At 42.3% G+C, this 26,999-nt stretch overlaps 1 protein-coding gene across 1 annotated transcript; it reads right to left on the bottom strand.

The window, feature by feature from the left end:
- Window positions 1–922: 922 nt before the first annotated feature.
- On the bottom strand, window positions 923–3,313 carry LOC137332695 (probable G-protein coupled receptor 139). Its single transcript, XM_067996642.1, has 2 exons — window positions 3,073–3,313; window positions 923–1,821 (listed from the first exon to the last, which is right to left on the bottom strand). The coding sequence occupies exons 1-2, from the start codon at window positions 3,275–3,277 to the stop codon at window positions 923–925; spliced, it is 1,104 nt and encodes a 367-aa protein (XP_067852743.1). The 5' UTR covers window positions 3,278–3,313.
- Window positions 3,314–26,999: the final 23,686 nt, after the last annotated feature.

Below are 26,999 nucleotides of genomic sequence, written 5' to 3'. Positions count from 1 at the left end.
GGGTGGGAGATTGTGGACCTTACTACTCACTGCTCTGCCCAGGTGTGTGTGGGGGGCAGAGAGTGTGTACTGTATTACTCACTGCTCTCCCCAGTGGTGTGTGTGAGGAGTGAGTTGTGGCATTACTGTTCACTGCTCTCCCCAGGGGTGTGTGTGTATGGGGAGAGTGTGTGGACTTTAAAATTCGCTGCTCTCCCCAGGGTTGTGTGGGGGGAGAGAGTGTGGACTTTACTAGTTACTGATTTCCCCAGGGGTGCGTGTCGGGGGTGCAGGGAGAGCGTGGATTTACTATTCATTGCTCTCCCCAGGGGTCTGTGTGCGGGAGACAGTTTGGACTTTACTACTCACTACTCTACCCATGGGCGTGTGTGAGGGAGAGAGTGTGGACTTTACTACTCACTGCTCTCCCCAGTAGTGTGTGTGTGAGCGAGAGTGTGGGGAGAGTGTGTGGACTTTACTGCTCACTGCTTTCCTCAGGGGTATGTGGGGAGAGATTGTGGATTTTACTACTCACTGCTCTCCCCAGGTCCGTGTGGGGAGAGATTGTGGATTTTACTACTCACTGCTCTCCACTGGGGTTGAGAGTGTGAACTGTCCGGGTGTCTCCTTTACCTCCGCGCCCCCCGCCCCTTTAACATTCAGGTTATTGTCACCTGGTATTGTCCTTTATTTAATTACCTTTTAAATTCTCCAATATGGTGAAACATTTGGTGTAGTTAGTAGCGATATATTATTTTAGAACTTGTACTTTGAGATGTAAACTTTGTCAAATGCTGTAAATGAGTTAACAAATAACTTCAGGTTCTAAAGGTTTCAGTGATTGCAGAATACACTGTTTGCAGCACCGCATCCTGGTGGAGAGAATCAGACACCATATCACGCAAAACGGAATCTGCTCTTCGAAAGCCTTCAGGTCTTCTCATTATTTAATGAATTTAATAATTACAGTAAAGGGATATTTCACCACATTATTCAACTGTTTTCTGAATTTAGACTGTGTCACGGCATAAATACAAGTGTTTGTGCAGCAACTCAGGAGCTGGAGCATGTATCCAAGTTCTAGTAGAAACCTAGGTAGAATTACAGAATAATACCCCAACATCCACATCCGGAACCATATAGAATACACCATAAACAGCGCCCATAACAGTATAAAGTTTCCTGATATAAGAAACAATAAAATGATGGATTTCCTTCGGCTCTCCATCTCTGGGTCTCTGAGACTCTCTCCTCTGCTGTGAGCCCGGAGTCTCCTGCGGGCTCTGCTGGCCTCTAAAATGTATCTGACGGTGAAAGCATTGAGCAGCAGAATCAGAACAAAAGGGACCCCCGGCGTGAGGATATAATGAACGAGTTCGATTACTGCCCACACTCGTGAAAGCATAACAACGGCAGTTACAGCACAAAACCACGGTTCATTGTAAAGCAAATACGGACCTGTGAACATAAAGTACCAGGTGATGTTCTTTAAACAGCTCACCACACTCACTGTTCCCAGAACCACAGCCGCCGTTCTTTCGGTGCAATATTTGGTTTTCAGGTTCTGGCAACAAATGGCCACAAATCGGTCGAAGGTGAAAGTGACGGTCAACCAGACAGAACAGTCTGTGGCTGCGAAAAGCAGGACGGCGTGGATGTTACACACGGGGATGGACTGCAGGAAACGAAACTGACCAATATAGACAATGGGAATCTGCCTGAGTATCAGATCGATGATAACGACCAGTAGATCCGCCGCTGCCATCGCAATCAGGTAACGAGTGACACATTTGGAGAGGCCGCATTTTCCCCGAGACAGGATCACAATCGTCAATACGTTAACTGTGAGGAAGAGAAACAAACAGGGCAATTGTATATCAGGTTTGAACCGCCTGTAAATATTAATACCTTCTCTGGATCCACTGTAAATCTTAGTACCGTCTCTGGATCACTGTAAATATTAGTTTTCTCTCTGGATAACCCTGCAAATATTATTCCGGTCTATAGATATATTGTAAATATTAGTACCGTCCCTGGATCAACGATAAATTTCATGACCATCTCTGGATCGCTGGTAAAATTTAGTACCGTGTCTAGATCCACTGTAAATATTAATATCGTCTCTGGATCCCCTGTAAATATTAGTACCGTCTCTGGATCCCCTGTAAATATTAGTACCGTCTCTGGATCCTCTGTAAATATTAGTACCGTCTCTGGATCCCCTGTAAATATTAGTACCGTCTCTGGATCCCCTGTAAATATTAGTACTGCCTCCGGATGCCCTGTAAATGTTAGTACCGCCTGTGGATACGCTGTAAATATTAGTACCATCTCTGGATCCACTGTAAACATTAGTACAATTTCTGGCTCCCCTGTAAATATTAGTACAGCTTTTGGATCCACTGTAAATATTATTTCCGTCTCTGGATCCACTGTAATTATTAGCAACATCTGTGGATCCCTATAAATAATTGTACCGTCTCTGGATCCCCCTGGAAATATTAGTAAAGTCTCTGGATCACCTGTGAATATTAGTACCGTCTCTGGATCCCTGATAAATATTAGTACTATCTCTGCAACCCTTTGTGTATACTGACACACTCCAAGGACCCTGTAAAACGGGCGGATCCTCAGAAACCCTGCAAATAAGATTCACGCCCAGGGACCCACTGTAAATTAAATTTCACATCCAGAAGACCCACGTAAATATATTTCGCAACCCTGTTCCCCTTATAATTATAACTCTCATTCCGGATACCACCTCTGATGTTTAAGCTCGCTGTTGAATCTTACCAGGTACACCAACAGCAGCGAACGTGGAACATGGAATGTCCAGAACAGTAATACAGTGAAACACGGTTTATAGAATTCATAGCTGGATATAGGGACTTACCGGAGACACCAACAGCGGCGAGCGTGGAACATAGAATGGCAAGAACAGTAATACAGTGAAACACGGTTTATAGGATTCATAGCTGGATATAGAGACTTACCGGAGACACCAACAGCGGCGAGCGTGGGACAGAGAATGGCAAGAACAGTAATAGAGTGAAACATGGTTTATATAATTAATGGCAGGATATCGAGACTTACCAGTGACACCGATAGAAGCGAGGAGGGGATAATAAATTACTTGTACACATGCAAGCGCAAAATATATCCTATCCTCTAATGAAAATAAATCATAATATACACATAGATATTGAAACATCCAGAATGGATTGTTCCTATCTATTGTTCTCAGATTCCGACCCATTGTTGTAATATTCCAATCTATTGTTCTCAGATTCCGACCCATTGTTGTAATATTCCAATCTATTGTTCACAGATTCCGATCTATTCTTTCTCTCTCTGTACAGCCGTTGATCCTTGTTAGTGCTGGTGGTGGTGCATCCACTGACACTATGGGAGAATACGGTTAAAGTAATCGCTTATTAATAGCAGAGAAAAACACTCCAGTGACACAATTGGGGCCAATGGAGACTGACATTAATTACAGTCACTGAACAAACAGATTCAGTTAACAACTTTACACCGAACAATTTTTATATCACAATATATAGTTAACCAAATATTACACAGATGGAAAGCCCAACCCCAGTATATTATTTTGATAAATATTTGGAAGATCAGGAAATATGAGACCGCAGTTGGACAGCACTGATGTAAAGCGAGAACAGCTTCATTTACAGATTGTAGATTATCTGTAATTGAAATCCTTTAATTTCGGAGAGTTTCTACCCTCTTCTCAAGGGTTGGATTTAAACTCAGAGATGGAAATTGAACCATTCTACTAGTCATTTTGGGGTCCACCCTGCGAATATTGGTGCAATCGCTGGATACTCCGTCAATATTGGCAAGTCTATGGATCCTCTTATAAATATTGGTACAGTCTCTACATCTCCCTGTAAATAATGGCAAATTCTTTGGATTCCACTGTAAATATTAGCACAGATTATGGATTGCCCTGTAAATATTCCGTCAGACTATGATAAAGTCTCGGGCTAATTCTAAAAATATTGGCCCGCTTCAGAGTTTCCTGACACAATGTGAGGACTGTTTAAATGTGTTTAATGCTCAGTACCACTGTAAATATTGAATCACTGCCACAGGCCCCTGTGAATACTGACATAGATAGGGTACAGATTACATGTTTACAGTCCTTGCTACCCCTTTATATATTGACTCACACTCATAGACCATTGTAAATACTGGCACAGTCTGAATGCAGCTTGAATGTCTAAAGTCCCTAATACTCACACGGTCTTGGTACATCGAGTTAAATCGAAACTACAGCTTAGAAAAAGAACATTCAGCTCAATTGGTCCATGTTTATGCTCCACACGTGGCTCCTCCCTTCCTAATTCATCCAACCCTATCAGGACACCCTTTAATTCCTTTCTTCCTAACGTACCTATCTAGCTTCCCCTTATATGCATTTATGCTATTTGCCTTGCATTCCACATTCTCACCATTCATTGGGTAAAGCAGTTTCTCCTGAATTACCTATTGGATTCATTCGTGACACTCTTATATTTATAACCTCTAGCTTCAGGCTCCCCCAGAAGTGGAAACATTTTCTCCACATCTATCCTCTCAAACCCTTTCATTATCTTAAAGACCTCTATCAGGCCATCGCTCAGCCTTCTCTTTTCCAAAGACAAGAGCCCCAGTCTGTACAGCCTTTCCTGTTAAAGATATTTTCTAAGTTCTTGTATCATCCTAGTAAGTTTGTGTGCACCCTCTCCAATGCCACTATATCCCTTTATAATATGGAGACCAGAACTGTGCACAGTACTCCAAGTGCGATCGAAGCAAGGTTCTCTACAAGTTTAACATAACTTCTATGCATTTCAATTCTCTCCCTGTAGAAATGAACCCAATGCTTCATTTGCATTTTTATGACTTTATTAACCTGCGTCGCTACTATTAATGATTTGTGTATCTGTACCACTAGATCGCTTTACTCCTCTATCCCGTTTAGACTCTTATTATCCAAGCAATATATGACGGTCATATTCTTACTACCAAAATGCACCTCATCACACTTATCTGTATTCGGATTCATTCGCCAATTACATGCCCATTCTGCAAGTTTATTAATGTCCCCTTGCATTTTGACGCATTCTTCCCTTGTATTAACCACCACCCCCGCCCCCTCCCCCACAATGTGGTGTGGTCCGCAAATTTTGAAATTGTACTTCCGATTTACGAATCGAAATTGTTTATGTAAATTGTGAACGACAGTTGCCCCAGCACCGATCCCTGTGGAATACCACTTCCCATCTTTTTACCAGTCTGAGTAGCTACTCTTAACATCTACTCTCTGTTTTCTTTTTTTGTGCCAACTTTCGATTAATTCTGTTCCTTTTTTCTCTGACTCCACATGCTCTGACCTTAGTCATGAGTCCACAATGCGGTAACTTATCGAAGGCATTTTGAAAATCCAAATATATTACATCTACTGAATTAACCTTGTCTACTCTTTCTGTTACTTCTTCAGAGAATTCAGTAAATTTGGTCAAGCTGGGTACACCTTGAATGTGCATGATCTCTGGTACGGCTGTAAATATTGATTCACTCTTATACCCCTGTAAATACTGAAAAAGTCTGGGTATAGCCTGAATGTCTACAGTTCTTGTATGCCTTTATAAATTACCAGACTCTCACAGACACCTGTACATACTGACACAGTCTGGGTGCAGCCTAAAAGTCTATCCTCCTTGGTACCCCTTTATATGTTGAACCATTCCCACAGACTTCTGTAAATACTGCCACAGTGAGGGGACAACGTGAATGTCTAGTCTTTGGTGCCCCTTTATATATTGATTAACTCTCACAGAACCCTGTACATAAAATGCACACTCTAGGGACTCCCTTAATATCTACAATCCTACGTACCCCTATATATATTGACTCATAAACACAGACCCCTGTAATTACCGATACAGTCTGGAGAATTCCTGAATGTGTACAGTCCTTCGTACCATTTTATACATTGATTCATTCTAATTCACCCCTGTAAATATTGACACAGACTGGGGACGGCCTGAATGTCTACCATCCTTGCGACTCCGACATATTTAGATTCGCTCTCACAGACCCCTGTAATGCTGACAAATTCTGGGTACTCGTTGAAAGTCTACAGTCCTTGGTACCCCTTTATATATTGACTGACTGTCACATAACTATTTAAATACTGACACAGTCTGGGGACAACCTGAATGCATACAATCCTTGCTGCCCCGTTATATAATGATTCACTCTCAACCAAACAGCACTGTGTACCTTCACCACACAGACTGCAGCAGATCAAGAAGGCGGTTCACCACCACCTTCTCAACGGCAATTAGGGATGGACAATAAATACTAGCCTTGCCAGCGAAGACCTCATCCCATGAATAAATTTTAAAAATCACTCTCATTCACCCCTGTAAGTACTTACACAGTCTGAGTAAAGTCTGAATGTTTACAGTCCTTGGTACCCTTTTATGTATTGACTCACTCTCACTGACCCCTGTAATACTGACAGTCAGAGGACAGCCTGAATGTCTTCACTCCTTCGTACCCCTTTATATATTGATACACTCTCAGAGACCTCTCTACATATTGACATAGTCTGGGGACAGCCTAAATAGCTATAGTGTTTTTATTCCTTTATACATCGAATCACTCTCACTGACGCCTGTAAATACTGACACAGTACGGGTATAGCCTGAACGTCCACAGTCCTTGGTATCGCTTTATATATTGCCTCAATCACAATGACCCCTGTAAATATTGAAGGTGTCTGGGTATAGCCTGAATTCGTACAGTCCTTGGTACCACTTTATATATTGACTCTCTCTCACAGACCCCTGTAAGTACTGACACAGTCTAGGGACTCGCTAAACATCTATTGTGCTTGATACCACCTTATATATGAATGTATTGTCGTTGACGCCTGCAAATACTGACAAAGTCTGGGACTCCCTCAAAGTGTACAGTACTTGATACCCTTTTATATATTGACTCATTCTCCTGTATTTGCACAGACACCTGTAAATAAGGACACTGTGCGGAGACAAGCTGAATTTGTGCAGTCTTTTCGGCCCCTTAAAATATTGATTCACTCTCTGCCAACAGCACTGTGTGAGTACCTTCACCACACGGACCGCAGCGGTTCAAGAAGACGAATCACCACCACCTTCTCAAGGTCAATTAGGGATGGGCAATAAATGCTGACCTTGGCAGCGACACCCACATCCCAAGAATGAATAAAAAAACATTAATTCTCATTCACCTCTGTAAATACTGACACAGTCAGGGTACAACTTGAATGTTTACAGTCCTTGGTACCCTTTTATATATTGACACACTCTCACTGACCGCTGTAAATACTGATACATTGTGGGTACAGCCTGAATGTGTACAGTCCTTGATGTCCCTTTATAAATTGATTAACTATAACTGATCCCCGTAAACACTGTCACATTCTGGGGACAGCCTGAATATCTACAGTTCTTGATGCCATTTTATATATTGATTCAAATCACTGTTCCCTGTACATACGGATAGGGACAGCGTGAATTTCTACAGACTTTGGTGCACTTTATATATTGATTCACTCACACTGATCCCTGTAAATCCTGACCCAGTCTGGGTACACCCTAAATGTCTGCAGTCATTCGTAACCCTTTATATATTGACTGACTCTCACAGACCACTGTAACTACTGAAACAGTAAGGGAACATCCTGAATATATACTGTCCATGGTGCCCCCTAATATATAGACTAACTATAACTGACCTCTAAATAGTGAAACAGCCTGGGAAAACCCTGAATGTCTACAGTCCTTGGTACCACTTTATATATTAATGCACTCTCACTGACACGTGGAAAAACTGACACAGTCTGGTGACTCCCTCAATTTCTGCAGTACTTGAAAGCCCTTTGTATATTGACTCACTCCCACAGACCCCTGCAAGTACTGACAGATTATGGGGACAACCAGAAAATGTACAGGCTTTGCAGCTCGTATATATATTGATTCATTCTCTACCTAACGGGACTGCGTGAGTACCTTCACGAGACAGACTGCAGTGGTTCAAAAAGGTGGCTCACCACCACCATCTCAAGGGCTATTAGGGATGGGCAATAAATCCTGGCCTTGACAGCGACGCCCACATCCCATGAATGAGTGTCAAAAAAAATTTACTCTTCGTCACCACTCTAAATACTGACACAGACTGGGGACAGTATGAATGTCTACCCTCCTGGATATCCCTTTATATAATGACTCGCTCTCCAAGACCCCTGTAATACTGACATAGTCCGGGGACTCGCTGAATGTCTACATTCCTTGGTACCCCCTTATAGATTGACTCAATCTGTTGACCCCTGTAAATACTGGTACAGTGTTGAGAGAGTCTGAATGTGTACAGTCTTTGATACCCCTTTACATATTGATTCGCTCTCACTGACCCCACTAAATACTGACACAATCTGGTGACTGCCTGAACGTCTACATTCTTTGGTAGCTGTTTATATATTGACTCACTTCACCGATCGCTGTAAATACTGTCACAGCCTGAGGACAGCCTGAATATCTACAGTCCTTGATTCCCCTTTACATTTTGATTCACTCTCACTGACTTCTGTAAATACTGACAAAGTCCCAGTACAGCTTGAATGTCCACAGTCCTTGGTACTGCTTTATATATTGACACAATCTCAAAGGCTCCAGTAAATACTGGAAGTGGCTGGGTATAGCTTGAATTTATACAGTCGTTGATACCAATTTATATATTGACTCACTCTCACAGACCACTTTAAACACTGACCCAGTCTGGGTACAGCGTGAATGTCTACAGTTTTTGGTGCCCCTTTATATATTAATTCACTCACACTGATCACTGTAAATACTGACACAATCTGGGTACAGTCTGAATGTCTGCAGTCGTTCGTACCCCTGTATATAATGACTCAATCTCACTGACCCCTGCAAGTACTGACACAGACTGGTAAAATATCCTGAATGTATACAGTCCTTGGTTCCCCTTTATATATTGACTAAATCTAACTGACCCCTCTAAATAGTGACACAGTGTGGGTCTCGCTGAATACCTACGGTCCTTGGTACGACTTTATATATTGACGCACTCTAACTGACGCCTGAAAATACTGACACAGTCTGGCGACTCCCATAATGTCTGCAGTACTTGAAAACCCTTTGTATATTGACTCAGTCTCACAGACCCCTGCAAATATGACAGATTATGGGGACAACCAGAAAGTGTACAATTTTTGTTGCTCGTTTATACCTAACAGCACTGTGTGAGTACCTTCAAAATACGGACCGCAGCGGTTCAAGAAGGCGGCTCACCGCAATCATCTCAAGGGCAATTAGGGATGGACAATAAATGCTGGCCTTGACAGCGACGACCACATCCCATGAATGAGTAAAAATACATTCATTCTCATTCACTCCTGTAAATACTGACACAGTCTGGGAACAACATGAAAGTTTGCCCTCGTGGATACCCCTTTATATATTGACTCACTCTCAAAGACCCTGTAAAACTGACATAGTCTGGGAACTCGCTGAATGTCGACATTCCTTGGCACCCCCTTAGAGATTGACCAACTCTGATGACCACTGTAAATACTGATACAGTGTTGAGACAGCCTGAATGTCTACAGTCCATAGTAGCTTTTTATATATGGACTCACTCTCACAGACTCCTGTGCATACTGACACAGTATGGGGACTCGCTGAATGTCTACATTCCTTTGTGCCCCTATATGCATTGATTCACTCTCACTGACTTCTGTAAATAGTGACGCAGTGTGGAGGCAGCCTGAAAGTCTACAGTCCTTGACACCATTTTATATATTGTTTCACTCTCACTGACCCCTGTAAATACTGACATAGTCTGGGTACTGCCTGAATATCCACAGTCCTTGGTATTCCTCTTGAGATAAAGGCCAACATACCATGAGCCTTTTTTAAATTATTGTTTTTACCTGTCCACTAGTTTTTTTTATTGAGTTCTATACTTGGACCCCTAAATCTCTCCGCTTGTCTACAGTTCATAGCTTGTCATCATTTAGAAAAGTGGTCGACCACACATTTTGCCAGATTAAACTCCATCTGCCACAATTCTGCCCACTCACTTAATCTATCAATATCCCTTTGCAACTTCTTGCTCTCTACACTATTTATTGTGCCTCCTCATAGAATCAAAGAATCATAGAAATTTAAGGCACAGAAGGAGGCCATTCAGCCCATCGTGTCTGTGCCGGCTGAAAAAGAGATATCAAGCCTAATCCCAATTTCCAGCTTTTGGTTCGTAGGTTACAGCACTTCAATTGCATATCCAAGTACATTTTAAATGAGTTGAGGGTTTCTGCCTCTACCACGCTATCAGGTAGTGAGTTCCAGACCCCCACCGCCCTCTAGATGAAAAGATTCTCCTCAACTACCCTCTAATCCTTCAACTAATTACTTTAAATATACGCCCCTGGTTATTGACCTCTCTGCTATGGGAAATAGGTCTTTCCTATCCCCTCTATCTAGGCCCCTCATAATTTTATACACCTCAATTTAATCTCCCCTCAGCCTCCTCTGTTCCACAGAAAACAACCCCAGCCTGTCCAATCTTTTGTATAGCTAAAATTATCTCTAAATTTTGTCAACATCCTCGTAAATCTCCTCTGTACCCTCTCTAGTGCAATCACATCTTTCCTGTAATATGATGATCAGAACTGTACGCAGTAGTCTAGCTGTGGCCTAACTAGTGTTTTATACAGTTGCAGCATAACCTCCCTCCTCTTATATTCTATGCCTTGGCTAATAAACGAAAGTATCCCGTATGTCTTCTTAACCACCTTGTCTACCTGTCCTGCTACCTTCAGGGATCTGTGGACATGCACTCAATGTCCCTCACTTGCTCTACACTTCTCAGTCACCTACCATTTATTTTATATTCTCTTGCCTTGTTTGCCCTCCCCAAATGGATTATCTCAAACTTCTCCGGTTTGAATTCCATTTGCCACTTTTCTGCCCACCTGACCAGTCCATTGATATCTTCGTACAGTCTACAGCTTTCCTCCTCGCTATCAACCGCACGGTCATTTATTGTATCATCTGCAAACTTCTAAATCATGCCCTTACATTTAAGTCTAAGTCATTGATATAAACCACAAAAAGCAAAGGACCTAGAACTGAGCCCTGCGGAACTCCACTGGAAACAGCCTTCCAATCACAAAAACACAGGTCGATCATTAACCTTTGCTTCCTGCCAATGAGTCAATTTTGTCATCCAACTTGCCACTTCCCTTGGATGCCATGGGCATTTAATTTTCTGACCAGTCTGCCATCTGGGACCTTGTCAAAAGCCTTGCTAAAATCTAAGTGGCTTACATCAAACAAGCTACCTTCATCGACCCTCCTTGATGCGTCCTCAAAAAATTCGGTCAAGTTCGTCAGACACTTTCGCTTAACAAATTCCTGCTACCTGCCCTTAATTAATCTGTGCCTTTCTAAATGACGATAAATACTGTCGCTCAGAATTTTTTCCAATAATTTGCCCTCCACCGACGTTAGACTGACTGGCATGCAATTATTCGGTCTATCCCTTCCTCCCTTTTAAAACAACGGTACACTTTTAGCAGTCCTCCTGTCCTCCGGCACCATGCCTGTAGCCAGAGAGGATTGGAAAATGGTGGTCAGAGCCTCCGCTATTTCCTCCCTTGCTTCTCTTAACAGCCTGGGATACATTTCATCTAGGCCTGGTGAGTTATCTACTTTCAAAGATGCTAATCCCCTTAATACTTCATCTCTCGCTATCCCATCCAATATTTCACACTTCTCCTCCTTAAATACAATCTCTGCATCGTGCCCCTCTTTTGTGAACACAGATGCAAAGTATTCATTAAGAACCATACCCACGTCATCCGCCTCCGCACACAGGTTATCTTTTGGTCTCTAATATGCCCTACTATTTTCATAGTTATCCTCTTGCTCTTTATGTATTCATAAAACATGTTCGGGTTCTCCTTGAATTTACTTGCCAATATTTTTTCATGCGGTCTCTTTGTTTTCCTAATTTCATTTTAAATTTCACTCCTGCACTTTCTATACTCCTCTAGGCTTTCTGCAGTATTGAGCTCTCCGTATTTGACATAAGCTTCTATTTTTGCCTTATGCTACCCTATTTGCTACTTGACATCCAGGGGGCTCTAGATTTGACAGTCCTACCCTTTTTCTTTGTGGGAACATATTTGCTCTGAACCCTCACTATCTCCTCCTTTAAAGCTCCCACTGTCCTCAAGTAGTTTATCTTCAAGTAGTTGTTTCCTCTCTACTTTTGCTAAATCACATCTCAGCTTAGTAAATATGGCCTTTCCCCAATTGAGAACTTTTATTCCTGTTCTATCTTCTTCCTTTTCCATAACTACGCTAATTCTAACTGAATTATGAACACCACCACCAACATGCTCTCCCATTGCTACTCCTTCCACCTGCCCAGCTTCATTCCCTAAAACTAAGTCCAGAACTGCCCCCTCTCTTATTGGGCTTGCTAAGTACTGGCTAAAAAAAGTTCTCCTGAATGCATTTTGAGAATTCTGCGCCCTCTATACTTTTAAACTGATTTTATCTCAGTTAATTTTAGGGTAGTTAAAATCCCCTACTATTACTGCTCTATTGTGTTTTGCCTACAATTTGCTATTCGATCTACCTCTGATTGTTTGGTGGTCTATAGTACTCTCCCAGCAGTTTGATTGCCCTTTTTTTGTTCTTCATTTCAACCCATATGGCCTCATGTGATGATCCTTCTAACATATCATCCCTCCTTATATCTGTAATTGTTTATTTAATTAATATTGCGATCCCCTCCCCCCCCTCCTTTTTTATCCCCCTCTCTATCTCATCTGAAAACCCTGTAACCAGGAAGGTTGAGCTGCCATTCCTGCCCCTCTTTAAGCCATGTTTCAGTAATAGCTATGATATTGTACTTTCCCGTGTCTAACTGTGCCATCAGCTCATCTGCCTTATTCACTAGATTCCTTACATTGAGATATATACCATTAAGCACTGCCAAACTCTTTTGTTGTCTATTTTCTAGCCCTTGTTTCCTCTGCCTTCCAAACTCGATTACGAATTTTCTGCGTCCCATTCCCAGCTCTTCTTCTCTCCCTTCTGAATCTACGCTCAGCTTCCCACCCCACTGACAAACTAATTTAAACCCTCCCCATCAGCACGAGCAAACCTAGGGATAATGAAATCCGGGGGATCGCATGGTTAATAAACCCCAGTGATGACAGGGTTAATAAACCCCAGGGATCGCAGGGTTAATAAACCCCAGGGATCGCACGGTTAATAAACCTCGGGGATCGCAGGGTTAATAAACCTCGGGGATCACAAGTTTAATAAACCTCGGGGATCACAGGGTTACTCAAATGCTCTTGTAATGAAGGCCAACATACCATTTGCATTCCTAACTGCTTGCTGCACCTTCATGTTTGCTTTCAGTGACTGGTGTACAAGGAAAGTTAGGTCCCTTTGTACATCAACATTTCCCAATCTTTCACAATTTAATTAATACTCTGCCTTTCTGTTTTTCCTTCCAAATTGGATAACGTCACACTTATCCACCTTATACTGTATCTGCCATGTATTTGCCCACTTACTAAACTTGTCTAATTCGCTTTGAATCCTCTTTGCATCCTCCTCACAAATCACAATCCCAGCTAGTTTTGTGTCTTCAGCAAACTTGAATACATTGCATTTGGTTCAGTCATCCAAATCATTGATATATATATCGTGAATAGCTGGGGGTCCAAGCACTGATCCCTGCGGAACCCCACTATTTACCACCTGCTACCCCGAAAAAGACCCATTTATTCTTACTCTCTGTTTCCTGTCTGTTAACCAATTTTCAATGCATGCCAGTATATTGCCCCCAATCCCACGTGCTTTAACTTTGCACACTAACCGCTTATGTGGGACTTAAACAAAGGCCTTCTGAATATCCAGATGCACCACATCCACTGGCTCTTCCTTATATATTCTACGAGTTAAATCCTCAACAAACTTCAGTAGGTTTGTCAAACACGATTTCCCTTTCATCAATCCATGTTGGCTTTGTCTAACCTCGTAGATATTTTCTAATTGTCCTGTTATCACATTCTTTATAATAGACTCGAGCATTTTCCCTACTATTGATGTTAGGTTAACCGATCTGTAGTTCCCTGCTTTTCTCTCCCTCTTTTTTTAAACAGTGGGGTTATATTTGCCACCCTCCAATCTGCAGGATCTGCTCCGTAATCTATAGAATTTTGGAAGATGACAACTAATGCATCCACTATTTCCATGGCTACCTCTTTTAATACTCCGGGATGCAGATTATCAGGCTCTGGGGATTTATTGGCTTTCAATCCCATTAATTTCACTATTTTTTTTGCTAATACTAATTTCCTTTAATTCCTCCTTCTCACTAGACCCTTGGTTCCCTAGCATTTCTGGGAAGTTATTTGTGTCCTCTTCCATGAAGACAGAACCAAAGTATTTGTTTAATTGCTTTGCCATTTTCTTGTTCCCCATTATAAATTCTCCCGTTTCTGACTATAAGGGGCCAACATTTGTCTTCATTAATTGTTTTCTTTTTACATACTTGTAGCGGCTTTTAACGTCTGATATTATGTTCCTTGCAAGTTTACTCTCATATTCTGTTTCTCCCCTCAATCAATATCTTGGTCCATTTTTGCTGAGTTATAAACTGCTCCCAATCCTCAGGCTTGCTACTTTTTAGGGCAACGTTACATGACTCCTCTTTGTATCTAATACGATCCTTAATTTCTTGTTAGCCATGGTTTTCCTTTTGTGTTTTTACGCCAGAAAGGAATGTATAATTGTTTCAATTCATGCATTCGTTCCTTAAATGTTAGCCATTGCCAATCCACCATCATGACTTTTAATTAGGCTCCCCACTCTATCATGGCAAACTCAATCTTCATACCTTCATAGTTTCCTTTGTTTAGATTTAGGACACTTGTTTCAGATTAGACTACTTCACTTTCCATCTTAATGAATAATTCTATCATGTTATGGTCGCTCTTCCTTCAAGGACCCCGCACAACAAGATTGTTAATTAACCCTTTCTCATTGCACAATACCTAATCTAGGCTAGCCCGTTCCCTAGTTGGCTCCTCAACGTACTGGTCTAAAAAAATCATCTCGTACTCACTCCAGGAATTCATCCTCCAAAGTATTATTACTACTTTGGTTTGGCCACTCTATATGTTGATTAAGTGACCCATGATTACTGTAGTACCCTTGTTACATGCATCGCTAATTTCCTGTTTGTTGCTGTCCCCTACATGACCATATGTTTTAGAGGCCTATAGACAACTACCACCATTGTTTTCTGTGCATTGGTGCTTTTTAACTCCACCCAGACTGATTCTACATCTTGATTTTCTAAGCGAATATCCTTTCTCACTATTGCTCTGATTTCATCCTTTACCGACAACGCCACCCCATCTCCTTTGCCTTTTTGCCTGTCCTTCCTATATATCGAATACCCTTGGATATTCAGCTCCCAGCTTTGGTCACCGTACAGCCATGTCTCTGTAATCGCAATTATAGCTTATCCATTTACATCTATTTGCGCTGTTAATTCGTCTACCTTATTATGAATGTTTTGTGCATTCAGATACAGTGCCTTTGGATTTGTCGTTTTAACATGTTTAGACAACTTAACTTTGTTTTGTATTATAGCCCTATTTGTCTTATTACCATGTTTTCTTACCCAGACCCTATTTGGTGGTGAACTCTTTTGTTTGTACACTCTGTCCCTTCCTGATACAATCTGGTTATCCTTACCCCAATCTCTTTCCTGCAGTACTTCCTTATCTTTTCTCCTTAGCATTCTAGATTTCTCTCCACCGGACACCCCGCCCCACTCCCCCCCCCCCCCCCCGCCCCTCACCGCCTCACAATTTAGTGTAAAGCCCTATCTCCCTCCCTAGTTATTCGATTCGCTACAACTCTAGTCCCAGCATGGTTCAGGTGTAGTCCATCCTAACGGAACTGCTCTCTTCCTTCCCCAATAATGGTGCCAGTGCCCTACGAATCGAATCCCACTTCTCCCAAACCAATCTTGAGCCATGCATTCATCTCCCTGATCCTGCTGACCATATGCCAGTTTGCTAGTGGCTCAGCTAATAATCCAGAGATTACTACCTTTGTGGTTCTGCTATTAATTTAGTCCCTAGCTGCTCAAACACTCTCAGCAGAACCTTTTTCGGAGTCCTACCAATGTCGTTGGTACCTACGTGGATCACGACAACTTGATCCACCCCCTCCCACTCGAAGTCTTTCTCCAGCGTGGAGTAGATGTCCTTAACCTTGTCACCGGGTAGGCAACATAGCCTTCGGGACTCATGCTCCTGGACGGAGAGAACATGTTTTGTTCATGTAGAAGATGAGACAATTTTGCATGTTTATAAATATCCCACTTTAATAGAATAACAACAGCTGGAACGTAAGACATATTGTCGCTAAACCAACTATAATCTTTACACAAGCCCTGTGATGTTTCATTAAATTGCATCAACCTGACACTTTCACCTTACTTTGCCTTCCCCTGTGGAATCCTAATGACCTAATCTAAAACATTTGCAGCCTCTACCACACAGAATACACTCTCATAATGCCTTAATATTGACTTTTGCATTCTTGACCTATTGTTCTTATTATAATATACACTATGCTACACATGGATACAGAGATTTAAATATATAATTGATGTCCTCAGGATGGAGAGAGAGGAAGCGTAGAGAGACGGTCTGAAACTGGGGAACAAACATAAATTTAAAGAGAAAAATCACCAAAGGAAGGAAAAAAGGAAATAACCTGCAGAGAGGGCTTGAAACTGGTCACGAACACTTCAGGAGAGAGACTGGAAATGACATACCGAGAGGGCCTGAAACTGGCTATAAACACTTCAGGGGAGAGATTGGGAATAACCTGCAGAGAGGGCCTTGAACTGGTCAAGGACACTTCAGGAGAGAGACTGAGAATAACTTGCAGAGAGGGCCTGAAACTGGTCACAGGCACTTCAGGAGAGAAACTGGGAAAAACCCACAGAGAGGGAATGAAACTGGTCACAGGCACTTCAGGAGAGAGACTGGGAATAAACCGAAAAGATGGCATGAATCTGGTCACGGACACTTCAAGAGAGAGACTGGGAATAACCCACAGAGAGGGAATGAAACTGGTAACAAACACTTCAGGGGAGAGACTGGGAATAACCCACAGAGAGGGAATTAAATTAGGAAATAGCAGAGCTTAAGTATGAAAAACACCTGAGGAAGAAGAGAGCGAATAAATGAGTACAAAGGTCTGATACTGGGAATCAGCAAAGATTTAAATCTAAAAATTACTTCTGGAGGGACACAAGGAAAAACACGGAGATCGGGTTTGAAAGTGGGAATACAGATTTAAACAGCAAAATCACCATAGCAGGGAATGAGGGATAACATGAAGAAAGGGACAAATACTGGGAATAAATAAGGACTTAAATATTAAGAATCACCTCAGGGAGGAGATGTGAAATATCAGGGTGTAGGGGGCTGATAGTGGAGATTAAAAGAGAACTATATATGAATATCACCTCGGAAAGGAAAACATAAGAACATAAGAATTGCCGGACATAAAATGAGCAAGGAACATAATAGAGCTGGTGATTAATCATAACAATCGATCGCCATCAATGGGGTAGATTGTGATATATTGCGATAGTGTAAAACGGGTTTGAGTGAATCGACAGTCACTTTTACATCCCTCCAATTTTTATTTGATTGAAGTTAATGGAAATAAAAATGGGGAGAAATGTAAAACCAGCTGCGGATTCGCTCTCACCCGTTTTACACCATCACACAAAATCCCAATCTACCCCAATGAGTCTCCAGCAGATCCAGACATGAACTGTGGAAAGCTTTCTGAACCTTAGGGTATAAATTGGTCTTGGGCATTAGTGCAAAACGGGCGGCAATGAATCAGCAGCCCTTTCTACAGTCCGCCGGATTTCGTTTTCCATTGAAGTCAATTTTGAGAAAATCAGGCAAACAACAAAACGGGCTGCTGATGTCTATCGCTCACTTTGCACTGCTGCCGGAGACCAATTTCACCCCAATTTTTTTTCAGAGAGCATTGAATTCTGTAATTCATGGTGGGAGATAGTGTGCGATGGGATAGCCTGCGATTGCATGTACAGTCTGCCAGAGAACAGTTTGTGATGGAACAATTTCATTCTGCAAGTGTTGTTCAAGGCAGGGCTGATTCCACGAATGGGAGCTCCCAGCCACGAGCGCCACTCTCAGGGAGAGCCGATCTATAAACCAAAGGGCCGCAGAGCTTTATTTTCTACCCACTAATTTAAACCGACTACAGACAGACGAAACCTGTCTGTGGATCCAAGATTTCCCCACCCAGTGACTCGACTCAGCCCTACAGTTACTAAAGAAGCAGATTCTAACCGTGGAAAGACTGAAAACCCTGGCGAAAGCAACTCAGAAACAATGGGGGTAAAATTCAACTTTGACCAGGATACAACACAGGCGGTTGTGGATCGGCTGCCTATTATACATCTCACTTAATTCTCCTTTCCATTGAAGTCACGGGGTGTAAAAGGGGCGGTTGATGAGCTACCGCCTGTAATTTCGCCTCGCCGAAGTTACATTTCAACTCTCAAAATCTACAGGGAGCAGCCACCAGCCTCCAACCTGTTCCGGGACATTCAGATTGAACTCACTGATCATCTGTCAACCAACCCAAAGTGTCAAGCCACTTTCCACATCTCGAATAGTCAAACACTTTGTCGCTGTACCAATACACTGTTTATGTCTGGGTGCCTCGGTCAACTTGGGTATAAGGAATACAATATTTTACTTTTATCCCTGTTATCAGTGTAGCACAAACTATTTTACCTCCAGCCATTCTGTGTCAGGTCCAACACAGCAGCAGCAATGGGACTTGGGCTGATAGAATGTTGAGGTGCTTGCAGGACCTGTTTCAGCTCTCATCTCACTTGTGCGTGCAATGCCTACTGGGGTCAGTCCAGAACCACACATTGGAAAGAAATAACCTCATTATCCAAGTCATCAGAAACAGTGCAATCTGCAAATGCTCCTTACAGGTCGCTGGTGCTGGGAATTGGTTCGGTTGGGCTGAAGATCAGCGTGAGACAGACCCAAATGTTACAAATAAGCTGTGAAAGCCCTGAGATATGATGCAATTAAGCGCATCACAGATCTATGGAAGCGGTCATGGCTGCCATTTCAGAAGCAACGAACCCCCTTAGAATCTCCACCAGACTCCTTGTTGCTGCAGGAATCAGCTGGACTGCCACATTGTCCAGGGTGCTCTGCACGTCCTTACATACCTCCTATGTTGTCTGTTGAACTTCTCCAACTGATCGGCCATCTCCAGAATGTAGGAGGTGACTGTCTCCACGGCCTGAACATTAGGTCTGTGCTACCAAGTATTAGTTCATAGAATCATAGAATCATAGAAGTTACAACATGGAAACAGGCCCTTCGGCCCAACATGTCCATGTCGCCCAGTTTATACCACTAAGCTAGTCCCAATTGCCTGCACTTGGCCCATATCCCTCTATACCCATCTTACCCATGTAACTGTCCAAATGCTTTTTAAAAGACAAAATTGTACCCGCCTCTACTACTGCCTCTGGCAGCTCGTTCCAGACACTCACCACCCTTTGAGTGAAAAAATTGCCCCTCTGGACCCTTTTGTATCTCTCCCCTCTCACCTTAAATCTATGCCCCCTCGTTATAGACTCCCCTACCTTTGGGAAAAGATTTTGACTATCGACCTTATCTATGCCCCTCATTATTTTATAGACTTCGATAAGATCACCCCTTAACCTCCTGCTCTCCAGGGAAAAAAGTCCCAGTCTGTCTAACCTCTCCCTGTAAGTCAAACCATCAAGTCCCGGTAGCATCCTAGTAAATCTTTTCTGCACTCTTTCTAGTTTAATAATATCCTTTCTATAATAGGGTGACCAGAACTGTACACAGTACTCCAAGTGTGGCCTCACCAATGCACTGTACAACTTCAACAAGACATCCCAACTCCTGCATTCAATGTTCTGACCAATGAAACCAAGCATGCTGAATGCCTTCTTCACTACCCTATCCACCTGTGACTCCACTTTCAAGGAGCTATGAATCTGTACTCCCAGATCTCTTTGTTCTATAACTCTCCCCAACGCCCTACCATTAACGGAGTAGGTCCTGGCCCGATTCGATCTACCAAAATGCATCACCTCACATTTATCTAAATTAAACTCCATCTGCCATTCATCGGCCCACTGGCCCAATTTATCAAGATCCCGTTGCAATCCTAGATAACCTTCTTCACTGTCCACAATGCCACCAATCTTGGTGTCATCTGCAAACTTACTAACCATGCCTCCTAAATTCTCATCCAAATCATTAATATAAATAACAAATAACAGCGGACCCAGCACCGATCCCTGAGGCACACCGCTGGACACAGGCATCCAGTTTGAAAAAACAACCCTCTACAACCACCCTCTGTCTTCTGTTGTCAAGCCAATTTTGTATCCAATTGGCTACCTCACCTTGGATCCCATGAGATTTAACCTTATGTAACAACCTACCATGCGGTACCTTGTCAAATGCTTTGCTGAAGTCCATGTAGACCACGTCTACTGCACAGCCCTCATCTATCTTCTTGGTTACCCCTTCAAAAAACTCAATCAAATTCGTGAGACATGATTTTCCTCTCACAAAACCATGCTGACTGTTCCTAATTAGTCCCTGCCTCTCCAAATGCCTGTAGATCCTGTCCCTCAGAATACCCTCTAACAACTTACCCACTACAGATGTCAGGCTCACTGGTCTGTAGTTCCCAGGCTTTTCCCTGCCGCCCTTCTTAAACAAAGGCACAACATTTGCTACCCTCCAATCTTCAGGCACCTCACCTGTAGCGGTGGATGATTCAAATATCTCTGCTAGGGGACCCGCAATTTCCTCCCTCACCTCCCATAACGTCCTGGGATACATTTCATCAGTTATATTGAAGACTGGGGCCCTGAGAAGGGCAGTTGTTTCTCGGCCTCCCCAGGAGTGAAACATAGAATAATTTCCAGGTCCTCCTGCCCACTGCTGCTTCACCCTGTGATAGGCCCTCAGGCTCATCATATACATCCTCAAGAGAGTGCATCTGGGGCGGTGATGGAAACGGTAAATCAGGTGCAGCAATAGACGCTTCGGGGTTACCAACCTTGCTGTCTAATTCTTACTTCTTTAAATGGTCGGAGACCTTACAATTAATAACAACGACAACTTTCATTTATATAGCACCGTTAACTAAATAAAAGATCCCAAGGCGCTTCGCAGGAGCGTTATCAAATAAAATGTGGCACCAATCCAAGAAAGGAAATATTAGGATAGGTGACCTAAAACTTGGTAAAAAAGGTAGGTTTTTAGGAGCGTATTAAATGATGGGAGAGATGTAGAAAGGCGGAGGGGTTTGGGGAGGGAATTCCAGAGCTTAGCGCCTAAGCTGTTGAAGGCACAGCCGCCAATGATGGAGCGATTATAATCGTCGATGGGCAAGAGGCAAGAATTGGAGGAGTGCAGAGATTTCGGAGGGTTGTAGGGCTGGGCGCGGTTACAGAGATAGGGAGGGGCGAGGCCATAGAGGGATTTGAACAAAATAATGTTATTTTTAAATCGAAGCGTTGCATGACCGGGAGCTAATGTAGGTCAGCGAGCACAGGGGTGATGAGGCTTGATGCGAGTTAGGATATGGACAGCACAATTTTGGATGAGCTCAAGTTTATGGAGGGTGGAATGTGGGAGGTCGGCCAGGAGAGCAATGGAATAGTCAAGTCTAGGGTTATCATAAGAACATAACAAATAGGAGCAGGAGTAGGCCATACGGCCCCTCGAGCCTGCTCCGCCATTCAATCAGACCATGGTTTACCTTCGACATCAAATCCACTTTCCTGCCCGATCCCCATATCCCTTGCTTCCCTAGAGTCCGAAAATCTATCCATTTCACCCTTAAATATTCTCAACGACTCAGCATACACAGCCCTCTAGGGTAGAGAATTCCAAGTGCTCACAACACTCTGAGTGAATAAATTCCTCCTCAGCTCAGTCTTAAATGGCCGACCCTTATCCTTCGACTATGTCCACTAGCTCTGGAACAAAAGCATGGACGAGGCTTTCAGCAGTAGATAGGATGAGGCAGGGGCGGAGACGGCCAATATTACGGAGGTACGAGGTGATATTTACATAAACAGGCTTAGTTGAGTACATTCCATAAACAAGGTTTCCTGACAAACCGTTCTTGCAATTTTTCAGGATCAGTATAGTGACAGCTTATTTAACCAAACATCCACTCTATACTATGGTTAATTGATCCGATTACCTATGTTTATTAAACTAATCCCTAAATTTATATATTAATCTTTCATGGTCAATGTCATCCCAAACACTATCGCTTTGAAGTCAGCCACCGTCTCTTTTCCCAGTTCCCTTCTATTTTCCCGTTTATCTAAAAAAAAGCCTGTTGCTTTCATAACTGTGTGTGATTATACAGGGTAGTTCGATTATTAACCCTTAACTCTCCAACATGTTCATCATATCCGCCACTTTTTATTTCCTCTAATGCATTATATGGTGAGATGGACTCTATATACAGTATAGGCTTCAGTTGCCCATCTGACAATTTGGTCAACGACAGTATCTTCTTCTTCACTCAGCAGCAAATGGTTAACATGATGATCATTAACAGGATCCGTGAGGCCACAATGCAAACGAGGTGATGCAAAACAATTTTCAAACCTCCGGTGGCTGATGGTGACCAACATAGTAACGGTTCCCACCCTGCTAATGACCCCCACCATCAGTGCTTAATATCATGTTTAATTCTCGATTGGATCACCTGTATCTGATCCAAATCGTCTTTAGCTTCCAGATGTAACCTCCAATCAATGTCTTTCCATTATTCAATTCCCTCTTCACATGCTCATTATCTATTACTTGTTTACTTTTCTAGATATTTAATCCAATGTCCACATTACTAATCGAATAGTTAAAAACTTCCACAGTTTAATCCCAATAATACCATTGTGGAGCAGTCAACGAGGAACCCGAACACATAGATATCGATCGAAGGTATGAGGCGCAGGGTGGCTGTGGTTGATTGGGGAAATACATTATAATGTATGACGGTATTCAGGCAATGGCTAACATGTAAAGAATTAATGCATAATTTGCAACAAGTATATATTCCTTTAAGGCACAAAAACCCAACAGGAAAAGTGGTCCAACCATGTCTAACAAGAGAAATTTAAGATAGTATTAAATCAAAGAAAGAGGCAATAAAGTTGCCAGAAAAAGCAGTAAGCCTGAGGATTGGGAGCATTTTCGAATTCAGCAAAGGAGGACCAAGAAATTGATAACGAAAGGGAAAACAGAATATGAGAGTAAACGAGCAAGAATCATCAAAACGGACTGTAAAAGTTTCTACAGCTATGTAAAAAGGAAAAGACTGGCGAAGGCAAATGTAGGTCCTTACAGACAGAGACGGGAGAATGTATAATGGGGAATAGGGGAATGGCAGAGAAATTAAACAAATACTTTGTGTCTGCCTTCACGGAAGAAGACACAGAAAACCTCCCAGAAATATTAGAGAACCAAGGGTCTGGCGAGAATGAGCAAGCGAAAGAAATTAGTAAGTGTAAAAAAATAGTACTAGAGAAATTAATGGGACTTAAAGTCGATGAATCCGAACGACCTGATGATCCATATCCCAGGGTTTTGAGAGAGGTGGCAACAGAGATAGTGAATGCAATGGTTGTCATCTTCCAAAATTCTATAGATTCTGGAACGGTTCCTGCAGCTTGGAGGGCAGCAAATGCAACCCTACTATTTAAAAAAGGAGGGAGAGAGAAAACAGGGAATTCCAGACCTGTTAACCTGACGTCAGTAGTAGGGAAAAAACGAGAATCTATTATAAAGTATGTGATAACAGGACACATAGAAAATAATAATAGGATTAGGCAGAGTCAAAATGTATTTATGAAAGGGAAATCATGTTTGACAAACCTATTGAAGTTCTTGGAGGATACAACTAGTAGAAAAGATAAGGGGGAACCGTGGATGTGGTGCATTTGGATTTTCAGAAGGCTTTCGATAAGGTCCCAAACAGGAGGTTGGTGATCAAAATTACAGCACATGGAATTGGGGGTAATATACTGGCATGGATTGAGAATTGGTTAACAGACAGAAAACAGAGAGTAGGAATAAATGGGTCTTTTTTCAGGTTTGTAGACTGTATCACATGAAATATGAGCAGGAGTAGGCCAATCGGCCCCTCGAGCCTGCTCCGCCATTCAATAAGATCATGGCTGATCTGATCCTAACCTCAAATCTAAATTCATGTCCAATTTCCTGCCCGCTCAACGTAACCCCTAATTCCCTTTACTTCGAGGAAGCTGTCTATTTCTGTTTTAAATTTATTTAATGATGTAGCTTCCACAGCTTCCTGGGGTAGCAAATTCCACAGACCTACCACCCTCTGAGTGAAGAAGTTTCTCCTCATCTCAGTTTTGAAAGAGCAGCCCATTATTCTAAGATTATGCCCCCTAATTCGAGTTTCACCCATCCTTGGGAACATCCTTACCGCATCCACCCGATCAAGCCCCTTCACAATCTTATATGTTTCAATAAGATCGCCTCTCATTCTTCTGAACTCCAATGAGTAGAGTCCCAATCTACTCAACCTCTCCTCATATGTCCGCCCCCACATCCCCGGGATTAACCGAGTCAACCTTCTTTGTACTGCCTCGAGAGCAAGTATGTATTTTCTTAAGTATGGACACCAAAACTGTATGCAGTATTCCAGGTGCGGTCTCACCAATACCTTATATAACTGCAGCAATACTTCCCTGTTTTTATATTCTATCCCCCTAGCAATAAAAGCCAATATTCCGTTCGCCTTCTTGATCACCTGCTGCACCTGCACACTAACCTTTTGATTTTCTTGCACTAGGACCCCCAAATCCCTTTGTACTGCAGTGCTTTCCAGTTTCTCGCCATTAAGATAATAACTTGCTCTCTGATTTTTCCTGCCAAAGTGCATAACCTCACATTTTCCAATATTGTATTGCATCTGCCAAATCTCCGCCCACTCACCCAGCCTGTCCATATCCCCTTGTAGGTTTTTTATGTCCTCCTCTCTCTCTACCTTCCCTCCCATCTTTGTATCATCTGCAAACTTTGATATGTTACACTCGGTCCCCTCCTCCAAATCGTTAATATAGATTGTAAAGAGTTGGGGACCCAGCACCGACCCCTGCGGAACACCACTGGCTACTGGTTGCCAGTCCGAGAATGAACCATTTGTCCCAACTCTCTGCTTCCTGTTAGATAACCAATCCTCCACCCATGCCAGAATATTACCCCCAATCCAGTGATTCTTTATCTTGAGCAATAATCTTTTATGTGGCACCTTGTCGAATGCCTCCTGGAAGTCCAAATACACTACGTCCACTGGTTCCCCTTTATCCACCCTGTACGTTATGTCCTCAAAGAACTCAAGCAAATTTGTCAGACATGACTTCCCTTCGTAAAGCCATGCTGACTTTGTCCTATTAAATTATGTTTATCCAAATGTTCCGCTACTGTCTCCTTAATAATAGACTCCAAAATTTTACCCACCACAGATGTTAGGCTAACTGGTCTATAATTTCCAGCCTTCTGCCTACTATCCTTTTTAAATAAGGATGTTATATTAGCAGTTTTCCAATCTGCCAGGACCTTTGCCGAGTCCAGAGAATTTTGGAAAATTATTACCAATGCATCCACAATCCCTACTGCCACTTCCCTCAAGACCCTAGGATGTAAGCCATCAGGTCCAGGGGGATTTATCCGCCTTGAGTCCCATTAATTTACTGAGTACCAATTCCTTAGTGATTTTAATCGTATTTAGCTCCTCCCCCACTAGAACCCCCTGTTTGTCCAGTGTTGGGATATTCTTAGTGTCCTCTACCGTAAAGACTGAAACAAAATATTTGTTCAGCATTTTTGTCATCTCCATGTTTCCCACCATTAATTTCCCGGTCTCATCCTCTAAGGGACCTACGTTTGCCTTAGCCACCCTTTTTCTTTTTATGTAACTATTGAAACTCTTGCTACCTGCTTTTATATTTTTTGCTAATTTATTTTCATAATCTATCTTCCCTTTCTTAATCAATCCTTTCGTTACTTTTTGCTGTCTTTTGAAGATTTCCCAATCTTCTATCCTCCCACTAAGTTTGGCTAACGTATATGTCCTTGTTTTTAGTCAGATACTATCCTTAATTTCTTTACTTAGCCACAGATGGCTGTCATTTCTTTTACACCCTTTTTCCTCAGTGGAATATATTCTTTTTGAGAGTTGTAAAATAACTCCTTAAATGAACACCACTGCTCATGTACCGTCTTACCCTTTAATCCATTTTCCCAGTCCACTTTAATCAATTCCGCTCTCATACCATCATAGTCTCCTTTATTGAAGCTCAGTACGCTTGTTTGATAACCAACCTTCTCACCCTCTAATTGGATATGGAATTTAGCCATATTATGGTTACTCATTCCAAGGGCATCCTTAACTGGGACATTATTAATTAATCCTGGCTCATTACACAGGCTCAGGTCCAAGGTTGCTTGCCCCCTTGTAGGATCAATTACATACTGCTCAAGAAATCCATCCCTAATACACGCAATAAACTCTTCCTCAAGGCTGCCCTGCCCAATTTTATTTGTCCAGTTAATATGATAGTTAAAATCCCCCATAATTATAGCTGTTCCCTTATTACATGCCCCGACTATTTCCTGATTAATACTTCTTCAAGCAGAGTTACACCTATTAGGAGGCCTATATACTACGCCCACGATTGTTTTTACCCCTTATTATTCCTTATCTCTACCC

The sequence above is a fragment of the Heptranchias perlo genome, chromosome 2, assembly GCF_035084215.1.
Source record: "Heptranchias perlo isolate sHepPer1 chromosome 2, sHepPer1.hap1, whole genome shotgun sequence".
NCBI lineage: Eukaryota > Metazoa > Chordata > Chondrichthyes > Hexanchiformes > Hexanchidae > Heptranchias > Heptranchias perlo.
The sequence above is the reverse complement of the archived record's forward strand: the minus strand, read 5'-3'. Positions and strand labels throughout refer to the sequence as shown.

Bases quoted from the DNA above. Each gene is read 5' to 3' on its own strand.
- LOC137332695 (XM_067996642.1), bottom strand. From the start codon at position 3,277: ATGGGTCGGAATCTGAGAACAATAGATTGGAATATTACAACAATGGGT. The intron at 1,822-3,072 runs GTAAGTCTCGAT...TCTTCCTCACAG, and splicing joins CGCTTCTATCGGTGTCACTG to TTAACGTATTGACGATTGTG.